We start from the raw sequence: 16,110 nt of genomic DNA, 5'->3' as shown, positions 1-16,110 counted from the left end.
AGCTCTCCGCCAAGGTGGAGACATTGGGGGCGAAGAGCCCAGTCCCACCTGCCCCGGCTGTGCGAGGAAGTATACGTTTGGGAGGAAATTTGAACTCTGGAGCTTGTGCAATGCATTACTAATGACCTTTGGTGGCGTCCAGATTCACTTTGAAAAAGAAACCGGGAGTAAAGGACAGGGACCAGGGAGCCAGCGTCAGGCTGCTGGGCCGCGGTGTGGGGTTCGCTATCACGTGGTTGCTGCCCAGTTTGGGGGACTGCAGCATCGCCCCGGCTTCGGGCTTTCGGGTGTTGGAGGCACGGGAAGTTCTGGCTCTGAAAGCCAAGAGGGAAAAGGAGGCATCGGTGGTCCGACAAAACGCCCCAAAAGCCGACAGCTTAATCCACCCAGGCCAGAGCAACTGCAAGGCCGTGCTTGACCCCAGGCAGGGGTCACGGCCCGGCGGGGACTGCCGGCTACTGCTTGGGAGAAAGGGGTGCCCGTGTGCGGGAGGAGAGGACGATGCTACCGAAGCAGGAGGCAGAGGAAAGCCCAGGCCCTCTGGGCTGGGGGTGATTCAGGAGGAGGAGGCCGGCTGCTGCGGGCTGAGCAGCGGCTTTCGCCGGGCTCCCCACGCGCGGACGGAGGAATGAGGCTGTGCCCAAACAGCCTTGCCTCAGAGCAGCCCCGGCTCCTCCTCGCCTCATGCCACGCGGAGGTTTGGGGCCAGATGAGGGGCTGGGTTTTGGGGCCGGCCTGCCCCACGCCCCCAGGAGACATGGAGCCGCAGCGCGGACAGGAGCCGGCGTGCTCGAATCTACTCTGGGGGGTTTCATCACACACGGCATTCATTACGGTGTGTAGACCGCGGCAGGAAGGCAAATAATGCACATTTGAAGAAACCCGCCGGACTGCTGTGTGAATGGGATTCGACATTTCATATTTATTTTAATGATTTTATTAATGCTCTAAGCCCCCCGCCTTTATCTGAACACCGTAAATCCCAGGGTATTCTCAGTAGTCTCCTGGAGACGGAGATCTAACTCCTGGGGGCTCCAGGGCAATGCTGCAGGGTGGGCACCAATGGGCAGGGTCCAGGGCCCAGGCTCAGTGCAGGCTCCACTAGGCATCACTCCCTGCTGTCCCTGGGGGAGGTTTCCTTTGCAAGCCTAAGGAAGACACAGAAAGCGCCTTTACAACGTGAACCCTGGCAGGCAGATCCACAGCCCCCTTGCCCCTCTCTAGTGACCAACACACCGCTCCCGTTCTGGGAATTTAGCGACGGTCCCTAAGCGCTGCACGCCACGATGAGCCTTTCCCCCCCCCCGCTCCTTCCGTGCAGCAGCGGCGCATGCGCTCTGGGGAAGGGAGGGGGTAGCCTCGGGCTGTGCGGCGGCAGCGCATGCGTAGTGGGACTACGTGCGGCTGGGCGGCGGCGCATGCGTAGTAAGAATACATGCAGCTGGTGCGGCGGTAGCGCATGCGTAGTAAGAATATGTGCAGTTTGTGCTGCGGCGCACGCGTAGTGGGACTACGCGCGTGCGCAGGAGATGCTGCAGGCCGTGAGGAGGCTGGCAGCCATGGCGGAGCGGCGGCGGCCAGCCGTGGTGCTGGGCACCATGGAGTTCGGGCGCAGGGTGGAGCAGGCGGCGAGCGGGGCCATGCTGCGCGCCTTCCTGCAGCGCGGCCACCGCGAGCTCGACACGGCGCACATGTACGCGGACGGCCGCTCCGAGCGCATCCTGGGCGAGCTGCTGGCGGGGGCCGGGGCCGGGGCGGGCAGTAATGCAGGTACAGGCGGGGTGACCCCCCCCGTGACTGCGCATGCTCCAGGGATCAGCCCCTTCCCCAGCATCTCCCGGCACCAGCACAAGTTCAGTAGGCGCATGCGTAGTTAGTTAGTTAGTTTTGCCTCGTTAGTTTTTAACCTGCCCGAGGTGTAGGGGTCCAGCTCCAGGCAGCCATGTGGAGAGCTGTTTCTTCATCTTTCTAATGTATTTGTGTGAAAGGATCAAAGTACAGGCAATCCTCGGACTTGCGCACAATTAGTTCCCGACAGTCGAAACGTTGTCGCTCGGAACCGATTTTCCCCCAGGAAGCAATGTTATAAACGTGGGATCGGTTCCTGAACCACGGCCCGGTACCCTGTTTTCACCAAAAATAACCCAGAATTTTGTACTCGGTCAATTACAGATGAGTAACGTTAGTGCATTGAGATTGTAAATAGCAGTCATATTGATCTGGAAGGACTTCTTGGAGGTGACTTTGCTGGCCTTTCTGAAGGGCTGCCGGCTGGAGTCTTCTCAGGAGTCTCGGCTGCAGGGTTTTCTGGCGTCTCGTCGGCTTTCTTAAAGAAAGTGTCCGAGGACGTTTGGACAGATGTTCTCCAGGGAGGCGGGCGATGCAGCGAACTTGTTCGCTGGCGTGGCGTGGCGTCGGATCAAGCGTTGTAAAGTCGAAACTGACATCACAAAGTTGAAACAAGGTGTCCATTTATAAATGTTGAAAGTGCAAAACGTTGTAACTCGAACCGTTGTAAGTTGAAGACTGCCTGTACTATGTTTGTGCTGTACGCACACATACACAAAGGCAAAGGCCAGATCCTTTTTGAGGCTTTGTTCCCGTTGAAATGGATGAGAGTTAGGCATCTAAATCCCTTTGAGCATCAGGGACATAGTCTCTCCTCTGCAAAATTTATAATCTAAGACTGTAATCTAAAACTATATTTCTTTATTTCTTTATTTATAATCTGAGACTATATTTATTCATAGATTCTGAAGTTGGAAGGGACCTTGGAAGATTGTCAGGTCCAGCCCCAATCTAGACTATAATTTATAATCTAAGATTGATGCTAGGCTCTTTGAGTGGGAAAGCAGTGATCCATTGAACGCTTTAAAATATGTTATCGTTAGCTTTTTACAGCAGGTAGAGGGGGGGAAAAATGCCTATAAAGCTATTGTGACCCACTGGATCGTGCATAGCTACATGGCTGCGTGGGGTTTCCAGCATTTTATCTGTTCCTCGTGTGAATTCAGCTTTTGCCCTGCGTATGGTTGTTTGCAGACACTACCAGCCTTGCTTGGAGGGTTTCTATGCCTGTACCATGCTGATGTGTATGGCTTGGGGTTTGTATATCCCTTGCAGTAACAAGGATAGGAATGAGGAACACGGATAAGTGCATTTACTGTTAATCTTGCTCATTCTGTTTCTGGCAGTGAAGATTGCTACCAAGGCCAATCCATGGGAGGGGAAGACACTGAAGCCTGCGAGTGTTCGGTCTCAGCTGGAAACATCCCTTGAGAGATTACAGAGGAATAGTGTGGAGCTGTTCTACCTCCATGCCCCTGACCATGAAACCCCTGTAGAGGAAACACTTCAAGCCTGCAATGAGCTACACAAGGAGGTAAAGGGAGATGCCTGAACCTGGGCTTTCCTTCACTTTTGTTGTGTTGTTTCTTTTAAACTAGGATTACTACTTGCATCTCCCTCCTGGTGTGGGGATTCCTCGGCGCAAACAGAAGAGAGAGCAGTGATCTGTAGGAGGATTTAACAGCTAACACCATATAAAAACCCCAATCCTAATCCTTTATCTGAAATCTCATCAGCTGTCAATCTTCAGAAATTCTGACCTTTGCTTTATGCTGTAAATTGACCCTACAGTAACTTTAGTATTAGTAGAGGTGAGACGTTTTTAGACTGTATTTGCCATCTTGCTCTTGAATCCAGCTCTTCTAATTTTAACAAAATAAAGAAAGCTTTCTTATGTAGATTGGGTCTGGCAACTGACGAGGAGGGGATTATAAAAAAGGAGGGTTTGAACTTGAAGGCTGCAGTGCAGTGATTGTCCTTTTCATTGTGTTAATCGGACTGTGTGGGTATGAATGCACTCTGTAAAACTGGAATGAAATGCTCTTTTATTCCTCAACAGGGAAAGTTTGAGGAGCTGGGTCTCTCAAACTATGCGGCTTGGGAGGTGGCAGAAATCTACACTCTCTGCAAAATCAACAACTGGGTGCTTCCAACTGTGTACCAGGTGAGGGATACAGGCTTGATGCGGGCAAACTGATCTTCCAGTGGAAACTAAGACCAAAAATCCCCAGTCTCCTCCAGCATGGTGTCCTGTGGCGTCACCATCCTGGGCAGCTCCTGGGCAAAATAGTTCTGCCTGTTATCAATGCCAAGAGTTAGAAAAGCTAGACAAGCCAGGAAAATTTACAAACTATTATCTTGTTGCAATGACTCCCTGTCATCATGATTATTAGTTACTCAGGTAGTTCCTAGGAGCCTTGCCCTGGGATTTAGATCCCATTGTGCCAGGTACAAAGAACAACTACCTATTCTAATGAGCCCTTTGGACAAGAGTGATTACAAGGTGAAGTGGGGTCATTTCTCAGACAGATAAATAGGTGTTTGTCCTGTGTTCCAATAACTTCTCTTGATGTAAAACCTACAGTAGCTTAATCTTAATAGAGAGCTACAATCCAGAATTGTTTTTTCTCAGTAGGCACCAGCTTCATGTGACCTGATGGCTTGCAGTTCTGATCTATTCTGAATGACCTGTAGTAGTCATGGGGGAGGGGAGAGAAGGCAATTCTGTCTCCTTTGTGCACTGCTAGGAACGTAGTAAAAGCCACACGATCACCTCACCTAGGGGGTAAACAGGAAGCAGTGTGTATGCTTGTGTACGAGCATGCCTGTGTGCACGCAAGGATTGAAATAACTGCTGTGAAGAGCTTGGTTTTAGGGACATAAGCTTGTTCAGGAGTTAACTTGGGAGGATGCCAGTCTGTGAATATCAGTGGCTGTGAAGATAGGTCTAGAGGACAAAACAGACGAAGAGAAGAGCACAAACACATTCTTCTGAATGTTAACTTGTTTGCGCTGTCGACCTGGAGCTTTGAAACTGTCACTGATACGTTGTGTTGGGTTGGTCACAGGAGCCTCAAATCTATATAACACTGATAGCCTACAGTGTTAGGGCCCAGCAGTGACTGATACTTTAGACATATGGGTTAATGATGCCAATGGTATTGATAATCCCTTATGAATCAGACTGAGTTGCCTTTCATAGATAGCCAAAGAGCCAATCGATGGTAACAAGCTATTGCTAGCCTGGTCTGGATTCACACGAAGGACATCAGTTTTCCTCTTTCATTTGCCCTTGAGCTATCCAGGTACCATACTGAGGCTCTTTTTATTATTCTTATTTGTTGTAGGGCATGTACAATGCAACCACTCGCCAAGTGGAGACGGAGCTGTTACCGTGCCTTAGACATTATGGAATACGGTTCTATGCCTACAACCCATTGGCTGGTACGAGATGGGTGAGGGTAGGAGAAGTGGTCTGCTAAACGAGCCAGAGGAATGGATGAACAAAATTAAATAAAAATGGCCAGTAAACTGGCCTGCTATAAGCTCGATGCAGAAAGCCAATACAAATACCAATGCTTAGACTCCCCTATACATTAAACCACTGCCAGAGGCTTACAAGTGAAAGATAGTGGTGTCAGAGTAACTGAGTGGCTCAGAGGGCAGATAATGGTAGCTTTCCTTCTGTATGTTTCCAGCCTGAATCCAGCTCAGGTTAATGGCAGCTAGAAGTTTGAAGGTAGATTTGATCTCAGTTCTCTAATTGATCAGTGTGTGTTTATTGCTGTATGCTCCCCCGCTCCCTCTTGAAAACAGCCCCAATGTTAGGAGTATCACCAGAGAGAGAAGAGGTTGAATTAGGCTGTGAAAACTGAACTCCCTCCTTTGGATGGTAGGCTGTCTTTTAAAGTCTAAGGGAGATTGCCTATTCTGCATTTGTCTGACTGGAAGGCTGTCAAATTGGCATCTTTCCCACCAGTAGATTCACGTTGAGACTTTTAAAGAGGGAATCAAAATGACAGCCTTTCACTAATGCGGTTATGCCAAGAAACCCTTCTCATCTTAGCATGACTCTTGCTGGGCTGGTCTCCCCCTGCCTTTGGAAGACTTCTGTCATTTAACCTGAATGTGTGGGAGTTTTACATCCTCAGAATAGTCTCTTCTTTGTCCTGCTCCCTCATAAGGTTCGTGTGTGTACAGGGCTGTAGAGGCCAAGGGGTTGGAATATTTAAGGCTGCCACAGTCAAACACACAGATTGTAAAATCCAGGCCATTGACAATTGCTGAACCTTTGCAGGAGGGCTGCTGACAGGGAAGTACAAATATGAGGATAAAGACACGCGCCAACCCACTGGCAGGTTTTTTGGAAACGACTGGGCACAGACCTACAGGAACAGGTATGATTTCAGTAGGTGGATGGACAGAGCTGGAGTTCCTGTGGTACTGGCATGCTGGCCTTGAGTTGGCCTAGATAAGTCATGCAGTGACCATGTAGGAAAAGACAAGCGACTAAAGGCTCTTCAGCAATTGTCCCACAGGCAGATGAGCTCCTGTGACTACTGCAGTGGTACACGCTGTTTACGAACAACAGTGCCTTTACATTTTCCTGGAGTAGCCGGATGACAACTTTGTTATATGAGACTTGGTAATGGGGAAAAGTGTAGAAAGGTTACAGCACTTGACTATGTAGGGAGACCCCTAGGTTCTCCTTTGCTTTACCACTGAATTAATAAGAAGCCTTATGAAACATCCTTTGAGTAGCTTTTTGCTTGTCTCCCAAGCTCTGGGACAAGGGATATTTATCTCATTACAGGTGATTGAGGCTTCATGTTTGCAAAGTTCTTTCCGTTCCCCAAATGAAATATCTCCTGCTCCCAACAGAAGCAACACATTGCAGTAAGGCAGTTGCTGCCTAACCTCACTTCTGCCTGTAAGTGCAGTAATGGCCTAGTTGTGAAAAAGGATGCAGGGTATGAGTTGGCTGTTGTCACAACACAGTTTATTCTGTTAGCTGAGAAAAACTTACATTCTGCACCAGAGAGAACTGGCCATTGGTTCCAAAGCCTTGGCTGGTAGGGTTAAGCTTGTTAACCTCTGACTGCAGTACCTTGGGGAGGCTGCCTTGGGGAATCAAGAATAAAATCCACATGGGTAATACAAGTCACTAGGGTTCTGTTGGTCCAAGACTCTCTGTGATTGTCTGGAGATGCCCCCCCTCTTCTCTTACACAGATCCAGCCCCATAAGACAAAACCTGAAATAGAGGTACTGACTTTGATATCTTATAACGCAGGTACTGGAAAAAGCACCATTTTGAAGCCATTGCCCTAGTAGAGAAAGCTCTTAAGGAGGCGTATGGGGCTGACCCGCCCAGTCTCACCTCAGCTGCTTTACGCTGGATCTACAATCACTCTCAACTTAAGGTAACTGCTTGGCTTTAATGCAGACAGTTGGTGTGTGCAATAGAAACAGAATCCTACAGTTGGAAATCCTACATTTTCCAATTGCAACATATCAACAGTGTGGTCACATCTTAACCCACATACTAGCTTTGGACATTTCAAAAAGAACCATACCCCTCCGGCCAGGGGGTTGTCCTTCCTGCTATATCATGTCTCTAGGGGATTGGTCAAAGGAAGATGCTATTATCAGCTTTTCTAGTTTTGGTTTCTCAACTAGCCGCTTTCCCAGGAGGTGCCAAGTTGCCTCTTTCATGTGGCCAGGAATGTAATGGCTGGATTTGCTTCCCCCAGCCACTGCTGGCCACTTAAGGAGCGTAAAGCAGCTGCCTTTGACGGTGGTGAGACTTGTAGGCAGCAGTAGCAGCCTACTGAGCCTTGGCTTCGTTAGTAGGAGTGTAGTAAGCCTCATTCTCCTAGGCACAACATGCAGCTGGGGAGGCAACTTAGGTTTCCTTCAAGGTAACTTCTCCCTTCTCACTGCAGGGGGATGCGGGAGATGCAGTCATTATTGGGATGTCCAACATAGATCAGCTGCAGCAGAACCTCACTTGCAGTGAAGAGGGCCCTCTACTCCCAGCTGTGGTGGAAGCATTTGATAAAGCTTGGCACCTCGTTGCACATGATTGTCCCAACTACTTCCGCTAGATCATGGTGGTAGGAAAGTCTGCACGGGGAGTGGTAACCAAAAGTCTCTCCAGGTCTGAAACCACATCGCCCCTCCCAAAATGACAGATGATTTTTCCGGCCTGGTCCTATGGGTTCTGCCTGATAGACACCTGGTGCTGCCGAGTGTTTTTTTCCTACATGATTAGATCTTTTATGTGATCATAATCTAGCTTGTCTGAACACTGGTGGTATTCAGTTCACGGACCACAACAGTGTCTGACCTTTTTTTCCTCTTTCAAGGCCAAAATGCCTTGAATATCTCTTAATACTGCAGCTCTTGCCAGTCCTAATCAATCACACACCATATCATGATTCAGTGATATAAGTAATTTAAGGAACGGATCCTAAACCAGTTAAGAGAACTAAAGTGGAAATTAACTGTCTGTCTCCAATCTGGACAGCGTCTTCGCTGTCAAAATAAAGCATTTTCTAACCTGGATTATGTTGGTTTAATAGTGAATTTTGTATTGAAGGTTTGCTGAAAGCTATTTTTTGCTAACTGCTAATTTAATTTTCAGTTATAGCTACTGGACATGCACAGTTGCCCTCTGTTTCCAATCCAGCTGTGACACTTAGCAAGCCTCTCAACGATCAGGGCTGACCTTTAAACAATTAATTAGGCCTCTTGAAGCTGGGTTTAGCTGACATACTTGCTGCCTCAGCTACAGGCGTCTTAAAACATGTTTAAGAGCATAACTGAAGGAACAATCTTTGTTTTGTTGTCGGGAGACTCAAGCACAGGAACCATTACATTTGTTCAGTAACTAATGGCTGTATACCATTGTCTTCTCCCAATTCTACTGGGAAGATATTTGGACATTAGGCTGAGGTCCTGGCTTAAGAGGGAAATACTAACTTTATCTTGCCTAGAGGGGCATTTTGAATTGTCAGCATGCCACCAGTAAAGGCTGGAGTTATGCCCAGGTTCCCTTAATGTGTGAAATGCATTAATTATAATTAAGTCAGGTGATAGTATCATCAAAATGATGTCCTCCCCTTCTGCCTCAATAGTAACATTTATTCCACTGCCTACAGTTTTAAATAATTTTCCTTCTCTCTAAAATAAGGAAACCAAGTCATTTGAGAAAGTGTAATTAAAATAGCCTGAGAGATGGAGCAGGGAGAAACTATAGTGGTGACAGCTGTTTGGCATCTTCCCCCATTAAAACTGATAGACTTACGGGGTGACTCTAGAGAGAAGTTGCATCTCTACTGCATAGCAACAAGTTCTAAGCAGTTCTCCGAGGAGGAAAAATTGTAGCAATGTAGATTTGTGCACATACTCACTGAGTCTGAAAAATAGATTTATAGGGAAGGGTTTCATTTTCCACATGATCTTTACCCTGTTCTCAGATTCTGTAAGGTCTCTCTCTCAGCCTCAGGGTTTCCCATCCAAGCAGTGATGAGCTGCACTGAAAGTGTCCAAACTGTAATTTTTTATATACAATTTAATTACATCTTCCGTGATAGATAACAAGTCCGAGATATTCAATTTCATCCTGCTCCAACTGGGAGAGAAACATAGGCTTCTACTGATCGTCCCTAAAACAGAACAACACTGTCTCTAGTGTCCTTCAGTAGCCTTGCTGCTAGTCATCGTCATCATCCTCCTCCTCTTCCTCCATTTCCTCTGGTTCTTCTGTGTCTTTGGCCAGCTGCTGAAAGTCTCCTGTCTCAGAGTTCCACATGCATTTGATGGTCACTTTAAACTCTGACATCTCATAGCCAAACAGTTTCTAAAAAAGAAACAGGAAATCATCACTAATTGTTCTAGTCTCCTTGTGCCTAAATTGTACACTTATAGTAGAAGCCACTTTTAAATAGGGATGGTGAGTGAGGTAGGAATTAAAAGGCTCACTTTTGGAGAGGCATGTTGGCAAATGAACTACAACAATCACCTATATGCAGATAGTTTTCTTTGTCCATTTGCTACATGGTAAGTACTTTTATTGCTGTTCCCATAATTCCTGCTGTAAGCTGACTACAGTGTGAAGGTTAGGGTCTAGGAATGAGGTCAGCTGTTATGCACAACTCATTTAGCAATACCCTGGCCATATAGGGAACTTGAACCTAGTAATTTTCCTCTGTTTTTACAAAGAAGCAATAACTTGCCTCTTGAACATTAGTCAGCAGCTGGGCTCCCACAGTTGTCCCTTGGATTATCAGTTTTTCAAGCAGGTCATTAATTCCCTGTCAAGCATTGTTGCTTACGGGGCAAACGGTTTTTAGAAAGCATATCAAGCTGTAACAAACAGTAGCTACCCGACATCCTGATTGGTCCCTACATAACTGCACTCATGTCACTTGAGCCCAAATGGCTTCAAGGTACAGAATTTATCTTCATATCCAAACCAACCTGGCATTCAGAGCAGGACTTTTAGTGGATAGTATAATGACAAATGCTGACTTTTGCTGAATGGCAGCTGTGCAGATGTGCTGGAAGTATGTTACTCACCAACAGACGAGCCTGTTCAGGAGTCAGGACATCCCCCTCCTTACAGACTTCATAATCTGAAAGCAGTGTCACCACTCCTGCAAGAACATGGAAAAAGGAAGGTGGGATGAATGGCACTTGAGGCAGAGGACCACTGAGGTCACTTGAAACTTCCTATCCGGGACTTTTGCTACCAACATTGTAATGAAGCTACTTGCACTCGCTTTCATCCAGCAGTTTCAGTGATGGTTCTTACTTAAGTTTACCATTTATTCTGATTTTTCCCTCTGTCCTTCAAAACTGGTTTGATTTTGATCGAGGCCTGCTTTAAATAGATTAATTCTTGAAACTAGTCTGTCACAGACAAAGGTGAACCCTGTGATTGATCTATTGTTATGTAGTCAGAAAATGACAGATGTGAAACAAGTGCCTGAAGTCTTGTTCATGGCTTACTCATTTTCATGCAAATATCAGTTCAGCCTGTTTCTACCAAAGGAATTTGGAGGAGGGAAATCAACAAAATACTCCATGTGTTATTTTTTGCAAAGACATAGCATGACACAAATGTTATTTTCCAGTTGAGAAATCCTTGTTATCTGTAGGTCAGGTCAGGTTGTCACCAGCCAACTGGCTTGAAAAAGAAAAGCACCTTGCGAATGGAGCCTTTGTCAGGTGCCTGGACTCACCCATGCCAGAAGGTTATGATATAAAAACAAATATGAAATTAAAGGGGACTTATATCAGATGTTCCCCACGGAACATCTGCTTCTGTTGTCTAGTTCTCCTTGTGAGACCCCACGTGTATAAGACACGTACAGAAATGCTACCAAGGTTTAAAGGAAAATTCAGTAAGGGTAGACTAACTGCAAGGCCCCTGCCCCAAATACCTTTCTTCAAAGCAGTTGGCAGTCCCAGCTGTCGTAACTGAGGCTCCATGGAGTGGGGAAATTGCTCCAGGGGCCCTGTGTCCAGACTCACTGTGTATGGTGCTTTGTTACCTGCACGGGCAAAGTCCATCTCTTTGAACTCTGAGAACCATCTAGGAGAGAAAACCAGGGAGCAAGAGCATTAGCTGTCTGTGAAGTCACCACTCACTAAAGTCTCACGTGGGAAGAATCAGTCTGGACTAGTACCTCCTCTACCCCCAAGAAGCAAAGACAGAGCAAAAGCAGCACCTCATTATGGTTTTCTACTGATGTTCACCACTGTGGCACCACATGCCTTCCACGTAAGAGAGCAAATTGCTTTAAGAATTATTGCCTGAGCCTCTAGCTCTTTGTTAGTTTATAGAAGGCTCTGAGGGCAGAGCCTTCTATTTTTTTGGGGAGTTAGTGATGGAGGGAGAGAAGGGTGTGGTAACTGAGTTTGTTGATATTCCACCTGTTTTTGATGGAAAAAATAGCTTTGTAGGGAGCAAATTCGCAAGGTTCCCTAAAACATCATTAAAGAAACTCATCCCTTCCCAGCAGAGTTCACAATAATTCCCTAACAGATTCCTCTGTATAGTCCGGCTGGAGTGAATGACAGGCCAGATTATCTGCTTCCATGTTGTCTCCTCTGCAGTCAGACAACACCGGAAGACAGTTTGCACTTCTCTCTGTTATCAGAGGTAGGACTCTGGTGCCTTGCTGCTGTTTGAAAATGTCCTGAAGGCTAAGAGTGAGATCTACACCAAGATGAACTAGAGATCAGCTGCCCAACAATAGCTTTCATTTCACTGAGAGGGAAGAGGCTCTTGGTCTGCACTTTAATTCTCTATCAAGATGCTTTATTAACAGTCATATTCCCAGTAAAATGAAGACCCTCTGTCATTAGGCTCAGTTTGCCTGCAGTAATACTTACTCATTCACTTCATTTGTGGTACGATTGGTAAAAAGGAGACCAACTTCACCTCGCAGATATTTGCTGATCTGGAAAATGAGAGCCACATGAAATACAGCAGTATATTTATGAGCAGTGCCAAAGACCCTTCAAAACAAAAGAATATATCCAGGCTGTGGTGGAACTTGACAGAGCTTGTATAAATCACAGAGGGCCCTACCCTCCCATATGCAGATAGCAACTAAACAATCCTAAAGTTTCTTGCATTCCTCTGCAGGGCGATTGATGTTGGGACGGTTAAATTAAGGATATGATTGCATGAATTTTCCTCCTGAGAGGAAACTTCTCCCCTGGTTGAGGAAAGCCACGCTTTAGAAGAACATACCCATAGTAGGCTGTGAAGGATGATTGTTAAGTCATGAGAGGAGAGAAAGGGTTGTGAATCATTGGGTTGGGGGATTGGATGGAAATCAAGCTCCCTGGGAGGTCCATAAGGAAAAGTATGAGAACCTGATTTTGGGAAGTCACTAAGATCTACTCTCATGTTGGGGCTCTTAGCATCCAAGTTTAATTTTTCAAACTGCAGAATTCCACGGGGTTGAGACACCACATTTTTTTAAAGCTTGAATACTGGATGCTGGGAAGATTCCCAGAACCAGTTCCAGTCCTGGTTCAGCAACAGGACTAACAAAATTGAAAGCCTGTCTATCATAGGGGGTCTCTGTAGTTCCCATGGGACAGTCTTCTTATTTTTGCTGCAAAAGGATTACACAGGATAGAGTTGCTATAGTACTATTAAGGAATGTCTCCCGACTGAACATCCTATGAGCCTGGCACCCTATTCAGTGTCCTGGGGCTGGGAAAGGGAATTCCTGTTTCATCTTCGTGCACTTGTCCTTATGTACACCGAAGGATAAATCCTTCGCTGCACTCAAACTGATGTATAGCGAGTGGAGCTATACTAGGTGGCAGCTAGTATCAGAGGTTGCCCAGACTGGAAATGGGGCCATATCATCCCAAAGTTTCCAGGTCAAAGTTCACTCAACTGAAGATGCAACAAATTAATGAAAGGCTGACTTTGTAGTATTATTCTTCTGGTAGCACGTAGGTGTCCCAGTAACAGACTCACTTCCCTAGGTGCTGAACAAACATGGAGCAGACAGTCCCTGCCCTAAAGATCTTCCCATCTAATTATTAACCCTATTTATGGCAGATGGAAAAATACCGATCCAGTCTGGTTGTTTACAGCAGTTCTAGCATTTCCCTCTTAGAGGTTTACACAAAGCAGAGGTTACTTCCGAAACACAAGTGCAAAAACTCCAGGAGTCAGAACCTACCTTGTGCAAGTTCTCCTTGTACTCATCAGCTGGACCTCGGCCCAGGGCCACCATCATGACTTTATTTTTTCCAAAAAATATCCTTTAAAAAAAAAAAAGTAAACTAAACTGCAAGACTCCATATCTCAGTACACCAGAGATAATTAATCATGGATCAAGATAAGCATTCTTTATCTAAGTCACAACTGTCTTCCTTTCTGATATTGCTAAATGGAAAGGGAGTGTCGAGACTTCTCCTATTGTAACAAATTTCAAGAAAACAAGAGTCCTTTCCTGAATGACACACACTTTATCTGACCTTTAAATAATTTTTATGGTTCTCTGCATCTTTTCCAATCAAACCCAGTACTTATTCCTGTGGGACTCCACTAGACACATCTCCATTTAGTGGCCATTCCCACCGAGATGTCAGCTGGCTGGTTTTTAACATACACATATTACATACTTTCTTGGTATTGTGTAGTGCTAACACTGAAATCAAAATGTCACATGGTACCAAATTAAATATTTTATAGCTGGGGTGTCAAACTCATCTAGCTGGATCCAGCCCACCTGCTGTGTGTGCCCTGGATTGGCAACGCTTCCCATTTGCACCGCATGTGCCAGCTCCATCCCCAGGCACAGTATGCAGCATGCACCTGCCCCCGCCTCGCATAGAGCCTGTGGAGCTGGTCCAGGTCATGTACTATAAACAGTGTGCGTGAAGCCAGTTTATGGGCCCGATCCAGTCCAGTCTGGGTCCAGCATGCTGGGCCTGCCTGGCACAAGCACCACATGCAGCCCATGCCTCTGTCCCTGCCCCTGAATTATGTACAGAAACCCGCTTAAGCTCTGCGCAAACTTAGAATGCAACATGCAGAAGCATCAATCACAAGGGAAGACATTTGAGAAACTGCTCCTTACCTGCTGTGTTTCCAGGCAGTTCTGATGTCTTTTAGCTTGTTGTTTCTCATGTTGGCAACAGAGAAAATAAAGACGTATCTGTAGGTATCCACACATTTCCGCAGCTGTAAGAAAGCACGACATGCAGTTGCTATGAACAGTGGAAGAAGATTTCCCACTTCACACCAATACACATAATCAGCATAAAGATAATGGGGTAGAAGCAGTATTTAGGATTTTATACACACATTGCTAACCCCCCGTCCCCCAGCAGGTACTGGTAATGATACAACTTTTTTTTTTAATGTGAGCTTTCCTCATTTGAACTGTTCAACTGGGAAACTATCAGACTCTGCATTAAACAACCGTATAAACATAGGATTTCCCAAAATATATGAGAGAACCCATAATTTTCTTTTCGTGGCGTGGATGGAGCAAGTTCCGAGTCTACGTCCCAGCCCCAAAAATCCATTTCATATAAACTCCTCACATCGAGGATGTATCAGATATTCTGGACTTTAACGTCCTCCCATTGAAGATGTATCAGACATTAAACTGAACCCATAAATATTAAACTGAACCCATACATTAACTCCACAGCTTGGACCCTGGTAGAAGTCAGTACCAGGGAAGATGGTAAGGTTGTGTTTCTCTGTAACACACACCAGGAATTCACACCCAGCTCCTCGGACGTGCGCTCTTACCTCTTCTATTAAGTTCTGTTTGGCTTCTAAACCTTTCTTTGTGGTTTTTGTCAAGGAAACTGGGAAAAGAAAAGAAAACCTGCGTCAGTAGAAGCGATAAGCTGGCTGCTGCTTACGTGAAACAGGACTACAAAGTGCACTAGTGGACACAGGGCGCTTAGACATCAACCTGACACTGACGGTTTTGATTCAGTCTCACCACAGCCGTGTCCTGCTGACCGTTCGCAAGGTTTTAGGGTCGGGGCGTCCCTAAGGCTGGACTCAGGCACCTGGACCCTGGCATGACCGTCAAAGAGGACAGGCCGGCGGTCCTCCGTCGATACGAAACCGAACGCCTTGATGTCATCCGTTTGTGTCTCGAAGAGAAAAACGTGTTCTCATTCTTCAAGAGAAAAACAGAAGACATCAAGGCGCCGGGGTTTCGTATCAAGAGAGGACAGGGTAGCACAAAACCGGAACGTCGTCTCACCCGGACAGAAGGGGGGGCCCGAAAATGATGACAATAATTATCATCACGATCGCCGCTGAAAGGGGATTTTGCCGGGAGCTGGCTGAGAGCACCTCGCCGAGGTAGGGGCTTTCACACAGCGCACAGGCGGCCGCAGCACCGCCTACGTGGGAAAGCTTCGGACTGGTTTTCCCGGGGGGCTCCCTGACAGACGTCACGCTTATGCTGCGATGAACCCACCGATCTCATGTTGAAGCATGGCCTGGCCACACTCCCAATCAATCAAAGCGGGATACAACGAGGAATACAACCCAGTGTTGTCCCCCCCTACCCCCTAATACGCGGGTGGCCGGCTCCTAACGCGCTTCAACGCAACGTGGGTGCGGTGCGGTGCGGGGGGTACTCACCCTTCTTGTCACGCTTGGACTTGGGCATGGCTCGCACGTTGCGCCGCCGCCAGGACCCCTCCGCCGCGGGGGCTGCTGGGAGTCCGCGGGGGTTGCCCGCTC

General features: G+C 46.8%; 2 protein-coding genes across 3 annotated transcripts; one reads left to right on the top strand and one right to left on the bottom strand.

Annotated features, from left to right (window-relative positions):
• The first annotated feature begins 1,534 nt into the window (after positions 1 to 1,534).
• On the top strand, positions 1,535 to 8,414 carry AKR7A2 (aldo-keto reductase family 7 member A2). Of its 2 annotated transcripts, none has more exons than XM_014601681.3 (7): positions 1,535 to 1,770; positions 3,195 to 3,382; positions 3,908 to 4,012; positions 5,196 to 5,292; positions 6,146 to 6,245; positions 7,141 to 7,270; positions 7,793 to 8,414. In XM_014601681.3, the coding sequence occupies exons 1-7, from the start codon at positions 1,560 to 1,562 to the stop codon at positions 7,952 to 7,954; spliced, it is 993 nt and encodes a 330-aa protein (XP_014457167.1). In that variant the 5' UTR covers positions 1,535 to 1,559; the 3' UTR covers positions 7,955 to 8,414. The 2 variants fall into 2 exon arrangements, with proteins under 2 accessions (XP_014457167.1, XP_059572911.1); XM_059716928.1 differs by lacking the exon at positions 1,535 to 1,770 and adding an exon at positions 2,344 to 2,464.
• Positions 8,415 to 9,266: 852 nt separating this feature from the next.
• Positions 9,267 to 16,103, bottom strand: MRTO4 (MRT4 homolog, ribosome maturation factor). The gene is made up of 8 exons (XM_006261750.3): positions 16,009 to 16,103; positions 15,154 to 15,212; positions 14,471 to 14,574; positions 13,568 to 13,649; positions 12,252 to 12,319; positions 11,297 to 11,448; positions 10,431 to 10,507; positions 9,267 to 9,711 (listed from the first exon to the last, which is right to left on the bottom strand). The coding sequence occupies exons 1-8, from the start codon at positions 16,034 to 16,036 to the stop codon at positions 9,565 to 9,567; spliced, it is 717 nt and encodes a 238-aa protein (XP_006261812.1). The 5' UTR covers positions 16,037 to 16,103; the 3' UTR covers positions 9,267 to 9,564.
• Positions 16,104 to 16,110: the final 7 nt, after the last annotated feature.

This window comes from Alligator mississippiensis, chromosome 13, assembly GCF_030867095.1.
Source record: "Alligator mississippiensis isolate rAllMis1 chromosome 13, rAllMis1, whole genome shotgun sequence".
NCBI classification, from domain to species: Eukaryota; Metazoa; Chordata; order Crocodylia; family Alligatoridae; genus Alligator; species Alligator mississippiensis.
The sequence above is the reverse complement of the archived record's forward strand: the minus strand, read 5'-3'. Positions and strand labels throughout refer to the sequence as shown.

Coding starts and splice junctions, on each gene's coding strand:
- AKR7A2 (XM_014601681.3), top strand. CDS start 1,560: ATGGCGGAGCGGCGGCGGCCAGCCGTGGTGCTGGGCACCATGGAGTTC. Junction 3,383..3,907: donor GCAATGAGCTACACAAGGAG/GTAAAGGGAGAT, acceptor ATTCCTCAACAG/GGAAAGTTTGAGGAGCTGGG. Junction 7,271..7,792: donor ACAATCACTCTCAACTTAAG/GTAACTGCTTGG, acceptor TTCTCACTGCAG/GGGGATGCGGGAGATGCAGT.
- MRTO4 (XM_006261750.3), bottom strand. CDS start 16,036: ATGCCCAAGTCCAAGCGTGACAAGAAGG. Junction 13,650..14,470: donor ACTGCCTGGAAACACAGCAG/GTAAGGAGCAGT, acceptor TTTTTTTTAAAG/GATATTTTTTGGAAAAAATA. Junction 11,449..12,251: donor ACCACAAATGAAGTGAATGA/GTAAGTATTACT, acceptor TTTCTCTCCTAG/ATGGTTCTCAGAGTTCAAAG.